The sequence below is a fragment of the Dromaius novaehollandiae genome, chromosome 18 (genome assembly GCF_036370855.1).
Source record: "Dromaius novaehollandiae isolate bDroNov1 chromosome 18, bDroNov1.hap1, whole genome shotgun sequence".
NCBI lineage: Eukaryota > Metazoa > Chordata > Aves > Casuariiformes > Dromaiidae > Dromaius > Dromaius novaehollandiae.
In genome coordinates this window covers 12,237,956-12,255,688 of record NC_088115.1, presented here as the reverse complement: position 1 = coordinate 12,255,688, position 17,733 = coordinate 12,237,956, and the positions used below count along the sequence as shown (strand labels likewise).

General features: G+C 45.7%; 2 protein-coding genes across 3 annotated transcripts; both read right to left on the bottom strand.

Moving 5' to 3' along the window:
• Positions 1 to 290: 290 nt before the first annotated feature.
• On the bottom strand, positions 291 to 8,110 carry RNF135 (ring finger protein 135). The gene is made up of 6 exons (XM_026098839.2): positions 6,882 to 8,110; positions 5,720 to 5,806; positions 4,963 to 5,166; positions 3,571 to 3,733; positions 2,122 to 2,223; positions 291 to 1,201 (listed from the first exon to the last, which is right to left on the bottom strand). The coding sequence occupies exons 1-6, from the start codon at positions 7,233 to 7,235 to the stop codon at positions 666 to 668; spliced, it is 1,446 nt and encodes a 481-aa protein (XP_025954624.1). The 5' UTR covers positions 7,236 to 8,110; the 3' UTR covers positions 291 to 665.
• Positions 8,111 to 8,889: 779 nt separating this feature from the next.
• Positions 8,890 to 17,623, bottom strand: ADAP2 (ArfGAP with dual PH domains 2). Of its 2 annotated transcripts, XM_064522697.1 has the most exons (10): positions 17,461 to 17,623; positions 16,432 to 16,562; positions 15,672 to 15,763; positions 15,460 to 15,545; positions 14,986 to 15,095; positions 14,175 to 14,321; positions 13,330 to 13,413; positions 11,934 to 11,996; positions 10,553 to 10,630; positions 8,890 to 9,938 (listed from the first exon to the last, which is right to left on the bottom strand). In XM_064522697.1, exons 1-10 carry the CDS (start codon positions 17,546 to 17,548, stop codon positions 9,720 to 9,722), a joined length of 1,098 nt encoding a protein of 365 aa, XP_064378767.1. In that variant the 5' UTR covers positions 17,549 to 17,623; the 3' UTR covers positions 8,890 to 9,719. The 2 variants fall into 2 exon arrangements, with proteins under 2 accessions (XP_064378767.1, XP_064378768.1); XM_064522698.1 differs by lacking the exon at positions 10,553 to 10,630.
• Between the last annotated feature and the right edge of the window lie 110 nt (positions 17,624 to 17,733).

Genomic DNA, 17,733 nt, shown 5'->3' with positions numbered 1-17,733 from the left:
CAAACGTATTTGAAAATAGCTGCTTCCAAAAACATCCCCATGATCACAACCTCACGAGGACTGACATCCATCCAGCCTGAGCTAGACTGAAACAAGATATGGTGCCTGTGAGACAGCAGGGAAGTCTCCCAGAACATCCTTTGTCAGGTCCTCAAATACATGGCCTATTTCCTCTAGTTCAGTACCTACCCTAAAGGGAAAGATTTTCACACATGAGATCACTAACATTTTTGCCTTCTGAGCATTCTCTGCTCAAAGAGACCTTTCTAAAGAAAGTACACTCCACACAATGAAATGGCACAATCTGTATTTTTTTAATCAATGTAGGATGATGAGGTCCATTTGGTCCAGGTGGGCTTAGTCCCCACTTCTGCAGTTGCTAAGAAGGAGAGCTTCCTTGCTAGGTGCAGGTTTGGGACTATTTAATGCTGCTTCAGAAATCCACCTCACTCTCTCAGGGATGGTTACCACCCTTAACACACACTGGACTTGCTTTAATGAAGTATGGCTAGATCAGAGCACAGCCCAAGAAAAGGCAAAGTAGACAAAATATGAATTGCTGATTTCCTGTGCAGCTATACTCCTTGGTAAATTCTCATGCTAAACACTAGAGCTTTTACAGAAGCTCTGCAGCCAGCCAAAATTTTCACTTTCCTGAACAGGTTTTACCTCCTGCTTGTATGACTTATAGTTAAAGATCCATTTCTATCTAGACTGTATAGCCAGAAAGCAGGATATAAAGGATTTGAGGTATTGATTTTAAAAGTATGCAAGAGCATTTCTTTGTCTGTGATGGAGTAAAATGACACACACTGCTTTTGTAGCTCGAGGAAAACTCCAACCTTCAATGGCTTCTCCCTGTTTAATAATGTTTCTTGATCCTTATGCCATGCCGACAGCTGCTTTTTGGGACCTACCCATTCCACACACCAGGAATGCTCTGATCTTCCCAATTTCTCTCTTCTACCAATCATTTCATGGGCAACTCCAACAGCCCATCCATCACTGTCCTTGGTAATTATTTCCCAGTAGTGGCACCCGGTAGAGAAGCTCTGGGAACACATCACTTGGCTGATGCAGAATCTCTTGGGCGATGGTACATAATCACAGGGACAGTGGGAAACCATTACTTTCCTGTTCTGATCTGTGATTACTAAGCGCTGATATATTCTTGTGAGATCAAAGGTCACATCCTCTGCCCCTATAAGAGAGAAAGGAAAATATTCACACCTGCAGGCGACAAGAAGACAGATCGCCTCAGTATTTACATGCATCCTTCATAATACTTCATGTGCATTGCTTCTCAAGAATAGCAATGAAACCCCATGATCATACAGTAAACCTTAACCAAAGCCCAATCCTGCACATCAGCAAGAATCGTCAACCAAACACTGAAGACTGTATCCTGAGGCCAGTGATTGCTGAAACATTTAACAGAAATAATCAAGTAAACATCCATGGAAGACTCATGGACTCCAATGAAAGGTGACGGCACTTGGCATCCCACAGGATGGATCTGATTCTCAACCACAGTCTTGCAACAAAATTAGCCTTTTGCCAGTAATAAATACTGGCAATATAAAATAAATACAGTAATAAATGCGATACTTACCTTGCCTAAGAAAATCTACATAACCATCAATTCACTGGGACACGTTTTTGCATGTTTTATCAGCGAAAATATTTGTTTTGTGTTTAAGCTACAGCTGTAGTGCTATGCATTGACTGTAAAAACATTTCTGTAAAAATGAGGCAGAATTCAGACACCAAATGTAGTCACTACAGCTTAACGCAGTAAAGATCAGTAGGGTGCAGTAACTGCTCATACACCAACTCATAATCTGCAGCCAGCACAAGCTACAACACAGGCTTATGTGCCTCCATAAAATAGGTTTCTTATCCTTTTTATCTTGCCTATGCAGTCAGATATAGTATTACATTATGTTGCAGTAATTGATTCATTCACGGTAACATGATTGTGTTTCTAAGCTTCAGCTGAACAGCCAGATCTCCTGCTGATGTTTTTAAGTACAGTTTTCTTCAGCAGATCCACAGTCATAGTATTAATTTGTTTTCACTTGAAGATCGTTATTGAAGAGTCACACTGGCTTGCATACTTACACTGAGAAAACTGGCTTGAAATCCCTGGTTCTGGATTTTTAGCTGCAGACTCTGAAGATAATGAGCAGACCCTTGTTTCCTGATGCAAGTCTGGAAGTTGTTCTAAATATGAAAAAAAAAAGTGTTAAGGTGCTTCTTCAAAATGTAAATAGGAAGTATTTATGTTTCCAAAGGAAAACATAAAATATAATAAAACCAGCTAGTGGTTAAAGTTCAAAACAAAGATTTGTTTTTTCAATTGTGTAAATTATTGAAGGATGTGTAGGCAAACATTATTCATATCCAAACCTATCAAAACACTGTATGCAACTGTACTCACTGTGGCCAGAATGGAGCAGTTAGAAAGTTAGATATGTGGGGCAGTTCGATGTCTTGTTGCATTTCTGTATGCATATGAGCCAGTTTCTTTCATATTTCACTGTGTTTACAGTGGTCTTTTGTTTTTTTCTGAGCATGCCATGTTTCTTGTGTTACTTACACAGGCATTTCACAAGCACCAAGAAATTTTTGAGTCTGCCCACTGAAAAGCCTGACATTCAGTCCTACAGCTTTAAGGACCGTTTTCTGTGATACCATAAGGCATATTTACAGGACTTATTTGCGGACACTTTCTGGTATAGTTACATGATACATTTGCTTTGTCAGGAAAGCTGGATTTCCTGCCCTGTGTCTCTGCCCACTGACTCCTCAGTTGTGTTCTTAAAAATGATTGTGGAGCAAAGTTGTAAACTCGACTGCTGAAATAATCCAGATAAGAAAAACACTGAGGTAAAAATATGATAAAGTAACTTGGGTTTTTGAGTACTAGTGCTTGCAAAAGGCAAGTAGTAATGGAAAGGGTGGTAAGAGGAGGATTGCCCCTCAGTAGCAGTGGGGTTTTAGTTCAGTCTAAGTTGCTCTCAGAAATGCACACTGGGCTTTCTAAAGCAGACAGACTGTGCTGGGAAGAGGAGACTGTGCTGGGAAGAGCAGAACTCCATAGCAAAGCCCAGACCAATTCCAGAAGGCTTTGCCTGGACACAGCTTTTGGTGAGAGGGAATTTTATGCCTAATATTAGGAGAGACTTTGCTTTTAGACTCCTCTATATTTAGAAAACCAAATTTTTCCAGTTATGTTTCATTCTCCATTTCTAATCTACATGTCTATCAGTTCTTTTCTTTTGGGCTCCCATTAAAGAAGTATAATATAGTCAGGTTATCTACAAAACTGCAAGGAGATTTAGAACAATATGCACATCTGTCTTCTCCGAAGTTTTTGGCTCATTTTCCAATGTTACAGACCCATCTATTTGTAAGAATGACTCTGCCACAAATCTTCAGCGTGGGGTCAAAGCGATGTCAAAATATAGCAGTCTCACATGTAAGGGATTGAGTGAGGTGGAGAGGCCACATGCAGGACCCTGCTGGATTAACTCCCTATAATAAAACAAGAGATTTCAAAAAACTCACCTGTGGGGAACCGCCCAGGGTATTTCTCCAAAAGTAACATTTCCAATTGTTTCTTAAGATCTTCTACAGCATTTGTGACAAAATTAATCTTCTCCTCATCAAGTGTAATTTTATCCATTATTAAAGGTGAGCCTTTGTAGCCATCTCTCTCAGGTAAGTAACCCTAATAAGGACATAAAACAAGAATCAAGGCGGGGGGATGTAAACAATAGCAGTTATTTCATCTTACATATCAGGTGATACTATAAAGCCACTGGAAAGGCAGCAGTGACCTCTCTAAAATCTTATTCTTTATGTGGAGAGCTTCCTTTATAGAATATGTATTTGAGAGGAATAACTGGAAATCACAGAAAATATGATCTTGATGAAGAATAAACTAATTTGTTTTCACCAAGAAAACTAAGAATGGGATAATTTTTCTTAAATATATTATAATTTCCTTAAATATATATATATGCATACATATACAATACACATGCATCACAAACTTTCTTTCTCTTTTTAAGCTTTCTTCTTGTTCTAGGAGCCCAAACCCACAGTTCTAAAATGCATTAGGATGAAATCTAGCATGCAATACCCAGAGAGGGGTAATCCTCAGTTGCCTAGATTAGGATGTATACAGCCTGTGGAAAGAAACAGGCATTTTGAAGGCTTGATTCATCTCATCTGAAGGTAGGCGTCTCAAGTAGGCCAGATGACTCATGCTCTAAAAGTACCTGTTTCTCTTAATCGCCTATAACGGGAGTCCAGGTCAGATGTAAATATATAAAGTTGTACGAGATGAATTCCAGTGCAGGCCTCTGCGCCTTGCCCTGGCAATCCACTTCTGTCTCCTAGCACTTCCATACCTGGTGAGCCCTACTCCAAATTCCCACTAGCTAATTAACACCATTAGCATCGTCTTCCACATCAAAATGGGCTCTGCAGAATTAAAAGTGCTTTTACTGCCTCTTTTGAGAGCCCTTGACAGATTTTTTACAAAAAAAGTTATTAGAGCATACGTTATGATTTTGTGAGTCCTTTAGCTTGCATACATGTATTTTTTTTCCTGGAATATAAAAATAAAAATATAATAAAGATTCTTAACTTAACCTTAGATTTGACTCAGGACTGAATTTAAGCAAGCACAGTCATTCCAGCTCACTAACCTCCTTGAAACAAATCTAGTTCTGAATTTGCATCCCTAGCCTATGCCTTTTGTAGTATGTTCTCCCCTCTGAATTTTCCACTCCAAGCTTTCACTTGCAGCAGCAACGGTGGTGGATTGGTATCATTGTCTCTAGTGAGAATAGTACGGTGGAGATCTGAAAGCACTCTGTACCTCTTTAGCCTTTTAAGAGATTTAGGTGAAGAGTTTCTGCCTACATTCAGCCACTTCATTTCATCACTTACCAGTCCTTCCTCCAGTTGGGCTTTGATGCCTGTGAGCTTGTTCACTTCAGCACAGAGCTGGTCAATAGTCTCTTCAATTTTCTGTTGAGTTGCTTGTTGCTGTTGTTCAATGAACATCAGTGTGTTTCTCTCCTGTCTTTCAATGTATTCCTTCATGCAACAGAAATCTTTAGTAATCTGGCTTTTGATCTGAGATGTATATTCCTGGAAGGCAGAAAACATGGAGTTCTTTGTGTCTGTAGAAAAGATGTATGTAATATGAGAATCTACTACCTCATCTAATGCACTCTTTGACTGAGCTCTACAGATCAGTAGCAGCTGTCTTTATTCAAAGGAATAAAATTTATTTGCACTGTCCTGCATTGCTTGCAATGGGATTTTGAGCATGTTAAGGATCTTGACTATTTTATGGTGATCAGTCTTTGGTCAACATCTTCATAAAGATCCATATTCCCTCTTTATGCCTTGCATTTTACCTCCAAAGTTTCCAGAGGCATCCAGGCTACTCCTGGGATAGGCAGAAAAAGACAACAACATGCAACTCTTGCGGCCCTTGTGCCAGCTAAGACAGAGGTTAATGCAGCTGGTGCTGTCGTCCACTCTCAGCAGAAAAAATAAAGAGTTATGAGAGTAAAAGAAGGAAACAGAAAGGAGATTCCTCCTCTGGGCTGGAAGGCTACACTGGAGTCAGTCATGTGTCTCCATGTGGATGTGGAAATAAAAGTTAAGTGAAGTTAATGAACATACACATCCATACCTTTGTTTTACTCAGATCCTTCCTCAAGAGGCGGATGGTCTCTTCGGTCATTTCCAGTTGCTTGGAGATCTCACTTATCGCTTTCTCCTTTAAAGTGACACATTTGATAGTTTATCTATATAACACTCAGAGAAAAGATGACTAGGTTAAAAAGCAGAGTAATAAAAACGCCTACATCATTAGTTATGCACTGACTGGTTCAAAAGGGGGATAGAGGTCACAATTAATTCTGAGTGTAAATGATCACAGCAAAGTCAATGTTCAACAATTATATATTCAAATGTAATTATGAGCTTAAGCCCTTTGCTTGACCGCAGAGATTGAAGATAACTGTCTTTTGTGTGTATAGGGCTAAAATAATGAGGGCCAATAGTCAGATTTTGCTCATCTCCTCCATCAAAATCTGGGAGCTTTTTGAAGCTTTTTTTCTCTTTAAGCAGAGATCTAGGTAATGAACCAGAGCCATTTTGTGCCAGTTGGCTAGGTGGAGCTGCAGCACCGTATAAATAACATTTCGGTTAGAGCTCTCCAGTGCTAAGACTGTGCAATAAATAACACTGCTTAAAGACATTTATGAAAAGAGGAGGGAAAGAACAGACAGGGACTGGGATACAAAACAACTGAAGCAACGCTCTGTCCTCCAGGACGCTCAGTGCTCGAGGCGAGGGATGCCACACGCTGGGATTACACTATTTGCCCATTGCAAGTTTTAACTAGAGGAATAATAAGGCAAGGGTGAAAAATGGAGACAGAAACAAAAGACAGTAAAAGAGAGATGGAGAGAAAGAAAACAGGTGAAGATAGATTTACAGATGTCTAAGGTCTCTAGCCCGTCAGTGCTCAACAGGTAGTGCTCCAGCATCCTTCTCCTAGCACCCCCTTTTGCGTGTCTGTAGCCCTCTCAACGTGATACTGTTATGAGAATGCTAAATTGGCACGTGAAATGCAGAGCAGCCAGGAAGACAGGGAAAAAAAAGGCAAGAAGAAGTATGAAGTTAACTCAGTCCCAGCCACACCCCCATTTTCACAGCCCTGGAGAAGGGTATCCGGAGGGCAGGAGCCCCGGGATGTCCTGGCGGGGTGAGGGCAGGAGCCCCGGGCTGTCCCTGCCTGTCCTGGGGGGCTGCCACCGGCGGGAGCCCCGGGCAGCCTCTGGCTGTACCTTTTCCGCATCTCTCCGCCCCGCTGAGCTTGGGCTGCCCCTGGCGCTGGCACCGGCACCGTCCAGTCCCAGTACATCCCATCTCTCCAAATCTTTCTCCTTTTCCTCCCTGGGGATCAAGTTCACCAGAACGGCCAGCTCCCGGTTGGGCCGTAAGTCCTTCAGCTCAAAGGCCTCGCGGCAGAGCGGGCAGCTGGCGCTCCGCTTTGTCTTGCAGTAGGCAGTGATGCAGGAGCGGCAGAAGCTGTGGCTGCAGACCGCGAGCCGCACGGGGTCGGTGAAGTACAGCAGGCAGCAGGGGCACTTCAGGTCCAGGTGGGCCTGGAGCTGCCGCAGATCCAGAGAGGCCGCCATGGCCTCCGCTATTTCAGTTTCGTTTCCTGCAGGCGCCTCCTCCCGCCTCCCCGGAGGCTCCCGCCTGCGAGAGCGGCAGGCAGTGACAGGATGGCGGGGACAGGGCGTCCCCTGCGAGAGCAAAGGGAGAGAGCGGAGGATACCGCGGGATGGTGCCTCTCCTCGGACACTGGTCCGTTGAAGCCGCTGTGCTGCGGCGGCAATGGGTCCACCTGCACGGCTGGGCCCCAGAGCTGACCGGGGCCACCGAGCTCGCCCCAGGCAGGACGGAGCAGAAATGAGCCAGGAGGCTCCCACAGAGCTGCAGCCCGGGACGTGGGCGCAGCTGGGCGGTTCAGCGTGTGGCCCAGCACTCCCCTCTTCCGGCAGCTCTAGTCCATGAATTGCCTTGACTTAGAAATGAACCGTCATGCAGAGCGCTGGGTGATCCGGCCGTGACTTTTACTGACTCTCCCCAAAAAGTTGTTGCATCTGCACTTTCATTTTCTCAGGGAGTTTCCTGGTTTTGTAACAAAGCCACCCTAGAGCTGCTGGCAGCGCTGGCCTACCGCGCCATCCGGGAAAGCAAGCAGCGCAGCTCAGCAAGACCGGCACAGCCCCGTCCGGGAAGTCTGGGTTACGGGGTGGCCTGATCCCTACCGAGCATCGTCCTCCGTTACTAAGCTCATCTCAAAACAACAATTAATGTATGTAAAACCAAACCAAGACTGATACTGTTCCTCATACAAGTCAGCATGTGCTCTGCTATTGATTTTGGTGGCTGCTGGATCAGGCTGTTACAAGATTTGCTGAACCACCTGAGCTGGAATTCAGGTTTCGTGGGGAGACGGGGAACACGGGAGTTCACGGGCACATATAAGCAAGCAAAACTCCTGCTGCAGATTGCTCAGGGTTAGCCGGTGATGAGCTGGCTGAGTCAGGCAGAATGAAGATCCAACTCAAACAATTTTTCCACACTATTGCACAACCCCCCCCCCCCACACACACACTAATCCCTGCACATATCAGCACTTCCTCATTTCTGCAGAGGAGGAGAACTATTCTGGGTATCTCAGACTGGCTGGCAAACATCAGCAAGAGGTGACAGCTTTGCCAGAAACTTAGCTTGCAAGACTTCCGCTTGATTTGCAAACTAAGGCAGTATTAAAAGAGAAGAATCAAATATCTGAATGACTGGCTGCTTGGTAGACCCAAACCTCACACTCCATCCAGCAAGAAAAAGCTCAGTGCCCTGTATCAGCCAATGTAAATCTTCACCAATTCCCACATGGAATGGATTAAGTGGTACCCGATCAGGAGGCGTTCACTCCCCACTTCCAGTGCTGGTACTCATTCTCCAAGTGTCTTCAAGCAGGTCACTGAAGATAACACTTTTAAAAAAGTAGCTTCTGCCTTTCAATGCCCAGATTAGACTAATTCATTAAGTGAATCCAGAACCCAAAGCTTCAGCTGGACTTCGAGGAGGTAGGACAGATCAGCATATCTTCATCCTGAACTCATAATGTCTTGGTTGGGGCACCACTGTCCAGGGTTGCTTTGTAAAAGTTTGCTGTTCATGTGTCAGATTTGCCACTTATAAAAGAGTCAAATAGCAGAGACTGCCAAAAGCAGCGAGGGGTGTTTGTCATCAGATTGATTCCATTACAGTATCCTCTACAATTCAAACATGACTTTTATTTTAATAATTTCTGTACCAGAAATATAACACTGTAAAAGACATTAAACCCACTGAAAACAACCCTGTCCCTGTCTGGAGAGAAGCTGCAGGTGGATGGAGCACAGCTACTGAGCTTCACATACGCTCAGTGGCTGCAAGAGTGCGCAGCACTGCTTGGCTCTGCTCCTCCCAAAGTAAGACAGCCAGTGAGTCCAGCACAAATTGGTGTCTCAGGTCTATCCGACAGGACACCCTGCATCTTCCTGGTAGGTGATGATCTCTTTGCCTCTTGGTCACCGGCTTTATGTACTCCTGCAACTCACCAGTAGGATACATGCCACAGGCTGGATTGTCAAATATATCCTACAGGATGTATAGGAGTCCTCTTCTGACCTCAGACGAAGGCCAGAGGGGGAGGATCTGGTATAACAGCACCTACAGGAATCCTCAAGGAAATGCATGTCAGTCTCTCCTGGGGTCAGAATTTCTCTGCTGACCTTGTTCCTTTTTCCATAAGACAGCACTGGCTGGTTCATCCCCGCTGCAGGAGAGGAAGGCCTCCTCCTCTCAAAAACAGACAAGGGAAGGAGGAGAGAAGACACTTCATGCAGAGTTCTGCAGGGACACAGATCCTTTCTAACCACCCGTATCCCCCTCTTACTCATTTCTCTGCTGCCCCCCTTGTGCCTGCAGTTGTTCAAGGAACAAGTCCTCTGCACTAGTCACGCACTGCAGGGCCTTGAGCACCATCCTTGCCAACAGAAAGAGGCCACAGAGCAGTGCTGAACAAAACCAAAAGTGCAGCTCCCTGGAACTCTGTGCTAGTCTTAGCCAGTCAAAGGCTGGGCAAGGACTCCATTCAGAGCATCTATCCACTCCCTCTGCTCCCTGTCGTTCTCACACATAAACACAAACTCTCTCGTTGGTGTGACCACAGTGATCCCTGGTTTCCTCTTCTTCACCTGGACTCCCTGGGGAAAGCCAGCTCGTACTTCATACCCCTCATCCGTCCTTCCAATAAAAACACGGCCCTGTTCAAATGCATCCTAGAAAGAAGGAATCAGAAGACATCCGTTAGCTAGCTGACAGCGTGGTTCCAGCAGACACTGTTCTATCCTTCGACACGGAGCAGGAACTGGGGACCCCTGGACGGCACACTGCTCTGATGACAGGTAGCAGGAAACACAATAGAGCTTTTTTGCACTCACAGGTGTTCTCCAAAGAAAGCGGTAAGGACCCACCCTTGCAGAGCTGGCTAGCAGTGTTCAGAAGGAGCATGGGAGGATATTCGTGGGGTCAAATGTGTCAGAAAGCGTTAGGAAGCATTCAGTGTTAGGAAGCACGACATTGGGGCTCTCAAGCCTCTGTTATTAGTATTCACCTAAGGCTACATAAACACCTGCAACACTGGTGGGAGTGAGTGGGCTATAAATCTTCATGGCAGGTGCAGTGATTTTTAACAGACCTAGATCTTCCTCGCAGCTACTGAGAGGGCCAGAGTTCCCAAACTGCTCAGCTCCAAAGAGATCCAGCAACAAAGGAGATGAGCTCTTGGGAAGCACCTGCCTCAGTCTTGTGCAGCCACTGGCAGAGTGGGATAAGAACAGCACTCCCCACTCCGCGGAAGGGCTTGTGGAATAGTGAAGAACTCTCTTCTTACCAGCGGATTTTTAAAGTAAATCAGGATCCTCTCCTGAGAGTCCAGGCTGAACCAGCGCACCTTAAAGGCCTCCTTCTGCTGCAAGGAGATGGCAGAAATTCTTTAAAGACCAGGTCCCAAAGGGGAATTCTGCCTATTCAGGGCAGACTGCTGGGCTTCTTCTCTGACTTGAAGCTTGAGTTCAGGTTCACTTAAGCCCAATAACTGGTAATAGGTGACTCACTGCTGCGTGCAGACCTCAGCTCCCTTCTCTCTGGGTTCGCACTAGAGATTTGTATTCAATGACAATCCTTTGGGTGAGGCAGGACAGTTTCATTCTACAAGTGATCAAACTATCAGGTTTCAGGAAGCTGCAGCAAACGGATTAACTGAAAGCACTGCAGAGAATGATCCCTGGGCCAGGGGCTGTCAGGAGTGCGCGCAGGCAGTTTCATTATTTTGGTTGGGGAGGTGTTTTTAAAATTTAATTTTTAAAAAAGTGCTAATTCCATCAGCTGTGCTCGTCTGAACATGCCCTGATCTATTCACTCCTCTGACGAATTAAGGGCCCTCTTTTACGGCTCACAGCAGTTTGAGCAGAATTTAGGCCTCAGGTGAAAAAAAAAAAAAAAAAAACCCTGAACAAACCATCTCTCATGCTTCTGGCTGTGAGCATACTCTGTGCCAGCACCTGCAGGAAGATCTCCTGGGACACTAGCACTAACTTTGGCCAAAAAAACCCAGCATATTCAACATCAGCATTTTACTACTGAACTTTTTAATGGGACTTTGACTCAGGGCTCATTCACTGGAGAGCAAGACAAGAGGCAGCAATGTTCAAAAAAGACCTCAGGTCTTTCTCTCCTTCTCAAGCAGAGTCTGAACTCTCCCTCTCCCATTCCATTCCAAGAAGTAGCAGCCAAATACTCTCCCACAAAAAACAAATCAAACCACAGACTTCACTGCAAAGTATTTGCTTAATCATACTTCCTTGCTATACACAGATACGACTTCTGTGCTACCAAGTTTAAGAGGGAAGTAGGGGGAGTCAGCATGTGATTTTCTGTTCTAGAGAGAGCTGCGCAATTCCAGAGCTGCAGTTATCAGGCACACAATACAGCAACCCACTTAGGGTCGCATAACGGTACTTTGCATTTCCACTGTCACTTAATCCATCTTGCTTACTTTTCAAGGAGGATCCTCCTTCCCTGTCTTATTTTCCATACAAAATTAAACATAATTCCAAAGAACACTACAGACTAGACTATAATCTCTTTTATCGACTCAGGAGGCAATCTGTCACTCAACAAATCATTTACTAGTAATCACCACAGCATTATCAAATATTCTCCATCTGGAAGAATCCTGTTTGCCTACTGCCAAATATGTAAGCTGAACATACCTTTGGTCCTGTTTTCTCCATATAGCCTTCTTTGATATAATTTCTTGTAATCCTGGGTATGAGCTAGGAGAACACACACAAAAAAAATGTCTGCCATGTCATTCAAGCTCACTTTTCTTTCTGTTTCTGTCAAAGGAAATCACCATCAATTTTGGCTTTTGGGGCTTGGGTTTTTTTTGGCTACTCAGTAAAGGGAAGTTTGAAATAAGAAGGAACATAATGTTTTGGGGCTTTTTTTTTTTTTGAAAGATTACTCTTTAAAAGGATCACATGGAGACTTTTTGGCCTCTAACACTGAGTTCCTTTTTGCAGGTTATCTGCAGGGTGGCAATTCCTTCTACCTTTTCTGTCTATTCCCAAGGCTCACCTACTAACTTGGGCAATATGCAGGCTGGCTATTGCCTGGTTGCTCCGAAAGAGATGTTAATTCTACCTCCCTGTGATCAAAGTAGAGGCTATATTAAGGAATGCGAAGGACATCAGAAGAAAAAAAAAGTTCAGTGATGCCCACTGCCTAGAAAGGAATAACCTAGGGGCTGTGACAGAGCATCTTTGTGTTTACTTGAGAAACTGATATTCCTGCCAGGCAAGAAGATGATAAACCTAACCAGAGTAAGAGCAGACCCCCAAATTAAAATTCTTGCTTCCTTGTGTTTGCCATTAAAAGACTTTCCTTCATTTCTGTCTCTAAGGGAACAGAGTACTAAAGAATATTTGTGTTGGCACTAATAGAGAAATTGAACATTAGCGATCAGATGTGTCGCTCTTCTTGTTATCACAGTTTGTGTGGTTAAATATAAATATATTCTGAAAAACAAGAGAAGATTTAGCTTGTATGTCCAAACCCCACCAGAAGGGGGGACAAAGGTTAAGGATGGTGGGGTTTTTTTATCTAGAAGTTCATCCATACCTAGCTGTGCAGATAGAAAGAGCTTCACAGATATCACATAACAGGGAAAACAATGGCACAGTCTCCTGACAGAAGTTATCAAAGTTAGCATTACAGAATTATTCTCTCTGAAGTTGGATCTCCATGTGTTTCTTGCACAACTGTTTCTGTGCATCTGCTCTGCAGATGTATTTTTACCCAATGCCATCACAGTCAGACTCCAGCAGCAGTTCTACTCAAACCTATGCCAGCTTCGTACACTGCAAGGCTGCTGCCACCGAATCACGGCCTTAGCACCAGGCTGAGGCACACCAGCACTCGGGCACTGTGCAGGTCTCCAGGACAGCTTGGGATGACAGCCTCCTTTTCCCAGAGAAGAAGTGTGACTGTGGCTGGCATTTTGAAACCTGCATGCTGCTGTTTGAGCACCTGGCTCCACTAGAAGTGAGAAAATGTTTTCTCATGCTGTATTTGCACAGACTGCTTCAAGCCCTGTGTGGTTCTCACCTCAGGCTCAGGAACAGCTGGGAAAGTCGTTCTGAGGTAATGGTAACGTGCTGCCCGAATGGCATTGAACCAGTCAACAATCTCCTAGGGGAAACAGCAAATGCAAACATAAAGATAAGAACAACACAAAGGGGTAAGAGTGCTGCCTCTCCAAAGTGCTTTATTCCTTCCTGCGACTTTGCAAAGATGCATTTTCTCCTAAAGGGACAGTGTGTCAATGACTTATTCCAGACATCTGAGAAACACTGAGCCTCCAAAATAATTTTAAATACCCCTTTAAGAAGGTCCCAGACACCCGTAGCATGTCTCCTTGGGGAGTCTCCCTGTTCTGGGTACACAGGCTTTTTCAGTTGATTCAATTACGGATTGTTTAAAAACTTTTGTACCTGGAAAGACTTGAGAACTACGGCAAGTGAAAGGTCAGCAATCTAAAAAACCCTTTAGAGGTTCTTCTTTCTAAAATTATCATGTTTTGGGTGGAAGTAATGCAGAACAACAATACATTGAATTTATAGAATATCTTCCATGTGTGTCAAGAAGGCTTCAAATAATATAATCACTGAATTGTATAAAACCATTAGATAAGTATCTTACAGAGACTTATGTACATGCTCCACTGAAGCCTTAAGACTATTCAGTGTGTGAAGCAGAATATATGCCGTCACAGAACAGGAGCAAGGTGAGACTAACTATAGTTACTAATGTCAGATTCTACAGCTTTCTATATTCTACAAGCCCTAGCAATTTCAGATAAAACCAGATCTTGCAGAAGCAGGATATCTTTTCCAAAATACAGATCCAACATCTGAGAATCTTGTTCATTCCAAAATCTCTCTGGTATTTACCTTTCCACTTTCGTGATAGACAAAAAGGTTCCTTGTTTGACCATCTGTGTGGTATGTGATCTGCAGCCCATGAATATGTTTGATTTTCTCTGTCTGGAACATCGCATTCAGAGTCTCAATGCTGATAATGGCTTTTGGACTTTTAGACTGTGGAATGAAAAGCATCAGTGTATTAAAGTGCTCTTAGGGAAGGTAGTGGCTCACAGATGAACTGTATGAGAATTAGATCCCTACTGAGCAGAAAGCCAGTATCCTAAAATATCTGCATATCAGATATACCTGATATATAAAGCTTTGATTATCTGTGTCACATAAAATTACTTACGAGAATGACTCCCTTTCCTTGACAGTGCTGGGTGGCTGTTTGAGAGGGATGTTTCTGAACTGCAAGGGACTGGTTCTCTCTCCAGCCTGACAGTTGGAAAGCAAGTAAAAACACTCTCCCATGGAAGAGAGACATGTTGGAGATGATGCTGGAGAAGTTGCTGAGAGAATATTTTGGTAATATAAGAGGTAACAGCTGCCAACAGACCTCTTCTTCATCTTGCCATTCAACTACCAGTATCCCTTTCCTTTGTTCACTAAACAAGGAGGCAGCTGTGGGGCTAAGATGAGGGATAAGGAAAAGGGCTACACCCAAAAGAGCAATTGCCTAAGGTACCACAGATGTCAGTGGGGAAGTGTCTTGGCTGCTCCAAACAGAGGCTGCCAGAGACAAAGCTACCTGTGCTGTTACTTGCTGGTAAACAGCAGGGTCTGCAGCTGGATGTTGACCAGTTTACCTACGGCCAACTCTGGCTGAGAAACTCACTTCTTTGGTGTAGTACTTCATCACCCCTTCCCCCGCTGACAGAATAAATCGCCTCTTCTGGAAGTGTCTGCTTTCCCGTCCACGCTTCCAGAGGAATCCTTCACGGCTACCTGCAGATCAGACCAAGACAAATGTCAGAGAAAAGCAGCACAACAGCAGGACCATTTATCTACATAGTAATGTACCACAGAGTTTCTACTCGCTTTCCCATCTGCAGGTTTTCATCTGAAATGAAAAAATCAGTGGAAAGCTAGAGAACTGTAAGATCACATGCGTGAACTAAAAGCTCCCCGCACTTGTCCAAAGTGCCTTTTGGGGAGCTTCTTCTCATGGTTACAGACTCAAAAGCAAGGCCTGCACATCTAACAGCTCAAATATGACAAGCCATCCCTAAACGTCTTCAAAGCTGCAAACAGAGCACTGTGCTGCTGGCTGTAAGGCTAACACCTCTTCCCTGGCAATCCTAACTTTTACCTGCAGAACAAGGATCTTGGCAGACCTGGGTGGCAACAAATTCCTCACGTTCATATTTTGCTCTAATCCATTGTTCTCTTAAAACCCTGAAAGAGGAAAACATGGATAAGGCTGATTTGCCTCAAATCCATTTTCACCAACCAACCAAAGACACGTGTAGAGGGAAGAAGGGATTCAGGAGCTCTGCGGCACTGAATAAACCAGCAACTTACAAGCAGTCTTTGGACTGAGGGATGTAATAGTAGGGAGGAACTTTTGCCTCATATTTAGCTTTAGCACAGAGATTCCCATGACTCTTCATAAACTGAAATATAAAAGAAGTTTCCATTAGGTAGACAACTACAAAATCAATGCTGCATCATTAACATAAAATGAAACTTTGATCAAAAGGAGCCCTGCATTTTTTGCTCAGTCCCGCCATAACTCTCTGTGTATCTTTGCGTAAGTTTATAAATTTCCCTTGGCACTACAGCTTGCACTTTTTAGGTGGCTGACCCTTTCAAAATCTGTTTATAGTTCTGAACCAGACAGAAAAGATCACAAGATTGTGGTTGTTGATTAAAAGAACAAAAGAAAACGAGGAGAAAATATATCTGTTCATGATCTCCCTATACCATCTCCTAGCCCTAGACTGCAGATCATCTAATGAACACAATTCAGTAGAAAGATGAGAGGCTGAACCAACACTTCGGAAGGGTGTTTTGCTTCCTAAATAGAGGCACTATCTGAAAGTACCTGCAGTTACTATGTGCTACACAGAAAGGCGCTGCAGGCTGTTAGAAGCACAACAGCCCTTCAGTGCGATTTGAGCAAGGAGACGCATAAAGTCTCCCTGTTCGCCCACGGAGTTAGCTCGGCTCTGTGCGGCTCCGTTCCTCTGTCCATGGTGGATGGCAGGGGAATTGCGAGACAGAGAAGATTATGCTGAAACATGCAGGAAGGAAAGTGAATTCCTGCTTTATCCTCCCGTACCTCTATGAGATCGTTCTCCCAGAAGTCAAGCCGAAGGGATTTGACCCTGCTGATTTGAGGCAGATTGCGATGGATCCCAGAGCAGTTCAAACAGATGAATATTCCAAGTTTGTAAGAAGCCCACTCTGTATCTAGACACAAACACAAAGAACATGCTAATATATGGAGAAAGGCACGGCCACGGGCAAGGGCAAAAAGCACGTGTGATGCACAGCCCAGGCTTCACGCATCAAATCCAGCCCTGGTGGGTTTTCAGTTATAGCTTCATTGTACTCAGGGAAACTGCATTTCACCAACAGAGAATGCGGCCCCGCGTTTACAGGCTTTTCCACTATTTGTTTGAATATTTGTTAAAAAATTAATGTGACCGTGCAGGCAGCCCAGCAGCGCTGCAAAAGCTAATTCAACGAGAACGACTGTCGTTAGCGAAGTGACTGTGGCAGGATGTTGTGGACAGCAAGCGCTACTGTGAGCGCAACCGCCCCAAGCCAGGACCATGAGTGTCTGTTGCCCCGCGACAGCTCCCGCTCCTGCAATGGCCTCGACGAGCCGGTCCGCAGAGCGGCCGCGGGCTCTCCGGCGAGCTCGCTTTCGCAGCCTGCCCTCGCCGCCTCAAGCACGAGCTACTCGTCCTCCCTTTCCACAGGCTGCTGACCAAGGTCTCGGGAGGCAGCGCAGCTCTCGCCTCGGTGGGGCGCGGGTCGCCAGCCCCTCCGCCGGCTTTCCAGGGGGTCTGCCGAGCTGTTCCCCACGTGGAGCCGCTCCCGCACGCCAGCACAAAACCGCCTCGCTCGTGCTCCCGCCTCAGCCGCGCATCGCCGGCGAATAACCCCAGGGAGGCCGCCGGGACACGGGGGCCGCTTCCTGCCCCCCGCTGCGCTCTGCCCGTTCGCGGGGGCTCCCAGGCGCCTGCCCCCGCTGGGGGCCGCCGGCCTCGGAAGGGCCCGCGGTCCCGCTCTCGGCAGGCGGGCGGCAGAGCCCGGACAGTGGGCGCGGCGGAGGGGCCCGCGCGGGAGCCCCCAGCCTTACCCGGCGCCCCGCAGTCGGCGCAGCGCTCGTTGCCGGGCGCCCTCAGCAGCTCCAGCAGCAGCGACTTGTTGCGGTCGCGGTCCATCATCGCCGCCGGCGCCCGGGGCTCTGCGGGCGGGCGCGAAAGGAGGAACCGGAGCGGCCGCAGGGGCGCCCAGGCCCCGGCGCCGGCCGCGCCCCCCTCGCGCCGCCCCCTGGCGGCCGCCCGGCCTCGGCGCCGCCCGCAACGGCCCGGAGCCGCCGCCGCCGCCGGTGCGTCCAGAGCGCGGAGGG

Excerpts from the sequence above, each read along its gene's own strand:
- RNF135 (XM_026098839.2), bottom strand. The coding sequence starts at position 7,235 with ATGGCGGCCTCTCTGGATCTGCGGCAGCTCCAGGCCCACCTGGACCTG. Across the intron at positions 5,167-5,719 it reads AGGATCTGAGTAAAACAAAG|GAATATACATCTCAGATCAA; the intron begins GTATGGATGTGT and ends TCTGCCTTCCAG. Across the intron at positions 2,224-3,570 it reads CCCTGGGCGGTTCCCCACAG|AACAACTTCCAGACTTGCAT; the intron begins GTGAGTTTTTTG and ends TTTCATATTTAG.
- ADAP2 (XM_064522697.1), bottom strand. The coding sequence starts at position 17,548 with ATGATGGACCGCGACCGCAACAAGTCGCTGCTGCTGGAGCTGCTGAGG. Across the intron at positions 15,764-16,431 it reads GGGAGAACGATCTCATAGAG|TTTATGAAGAGTCATGGGAA; the intron begins GTACGGGAGGAT and ends TTTATATTTCAG. Across the intron at positions 14,322-14,985 it reads TGAAGTACTACACCAAAGAA|TCTAAAAGTCCAAAAGCCAT; the intron begins GTGAGTTTCTCA and ends TTCATTCCACAG.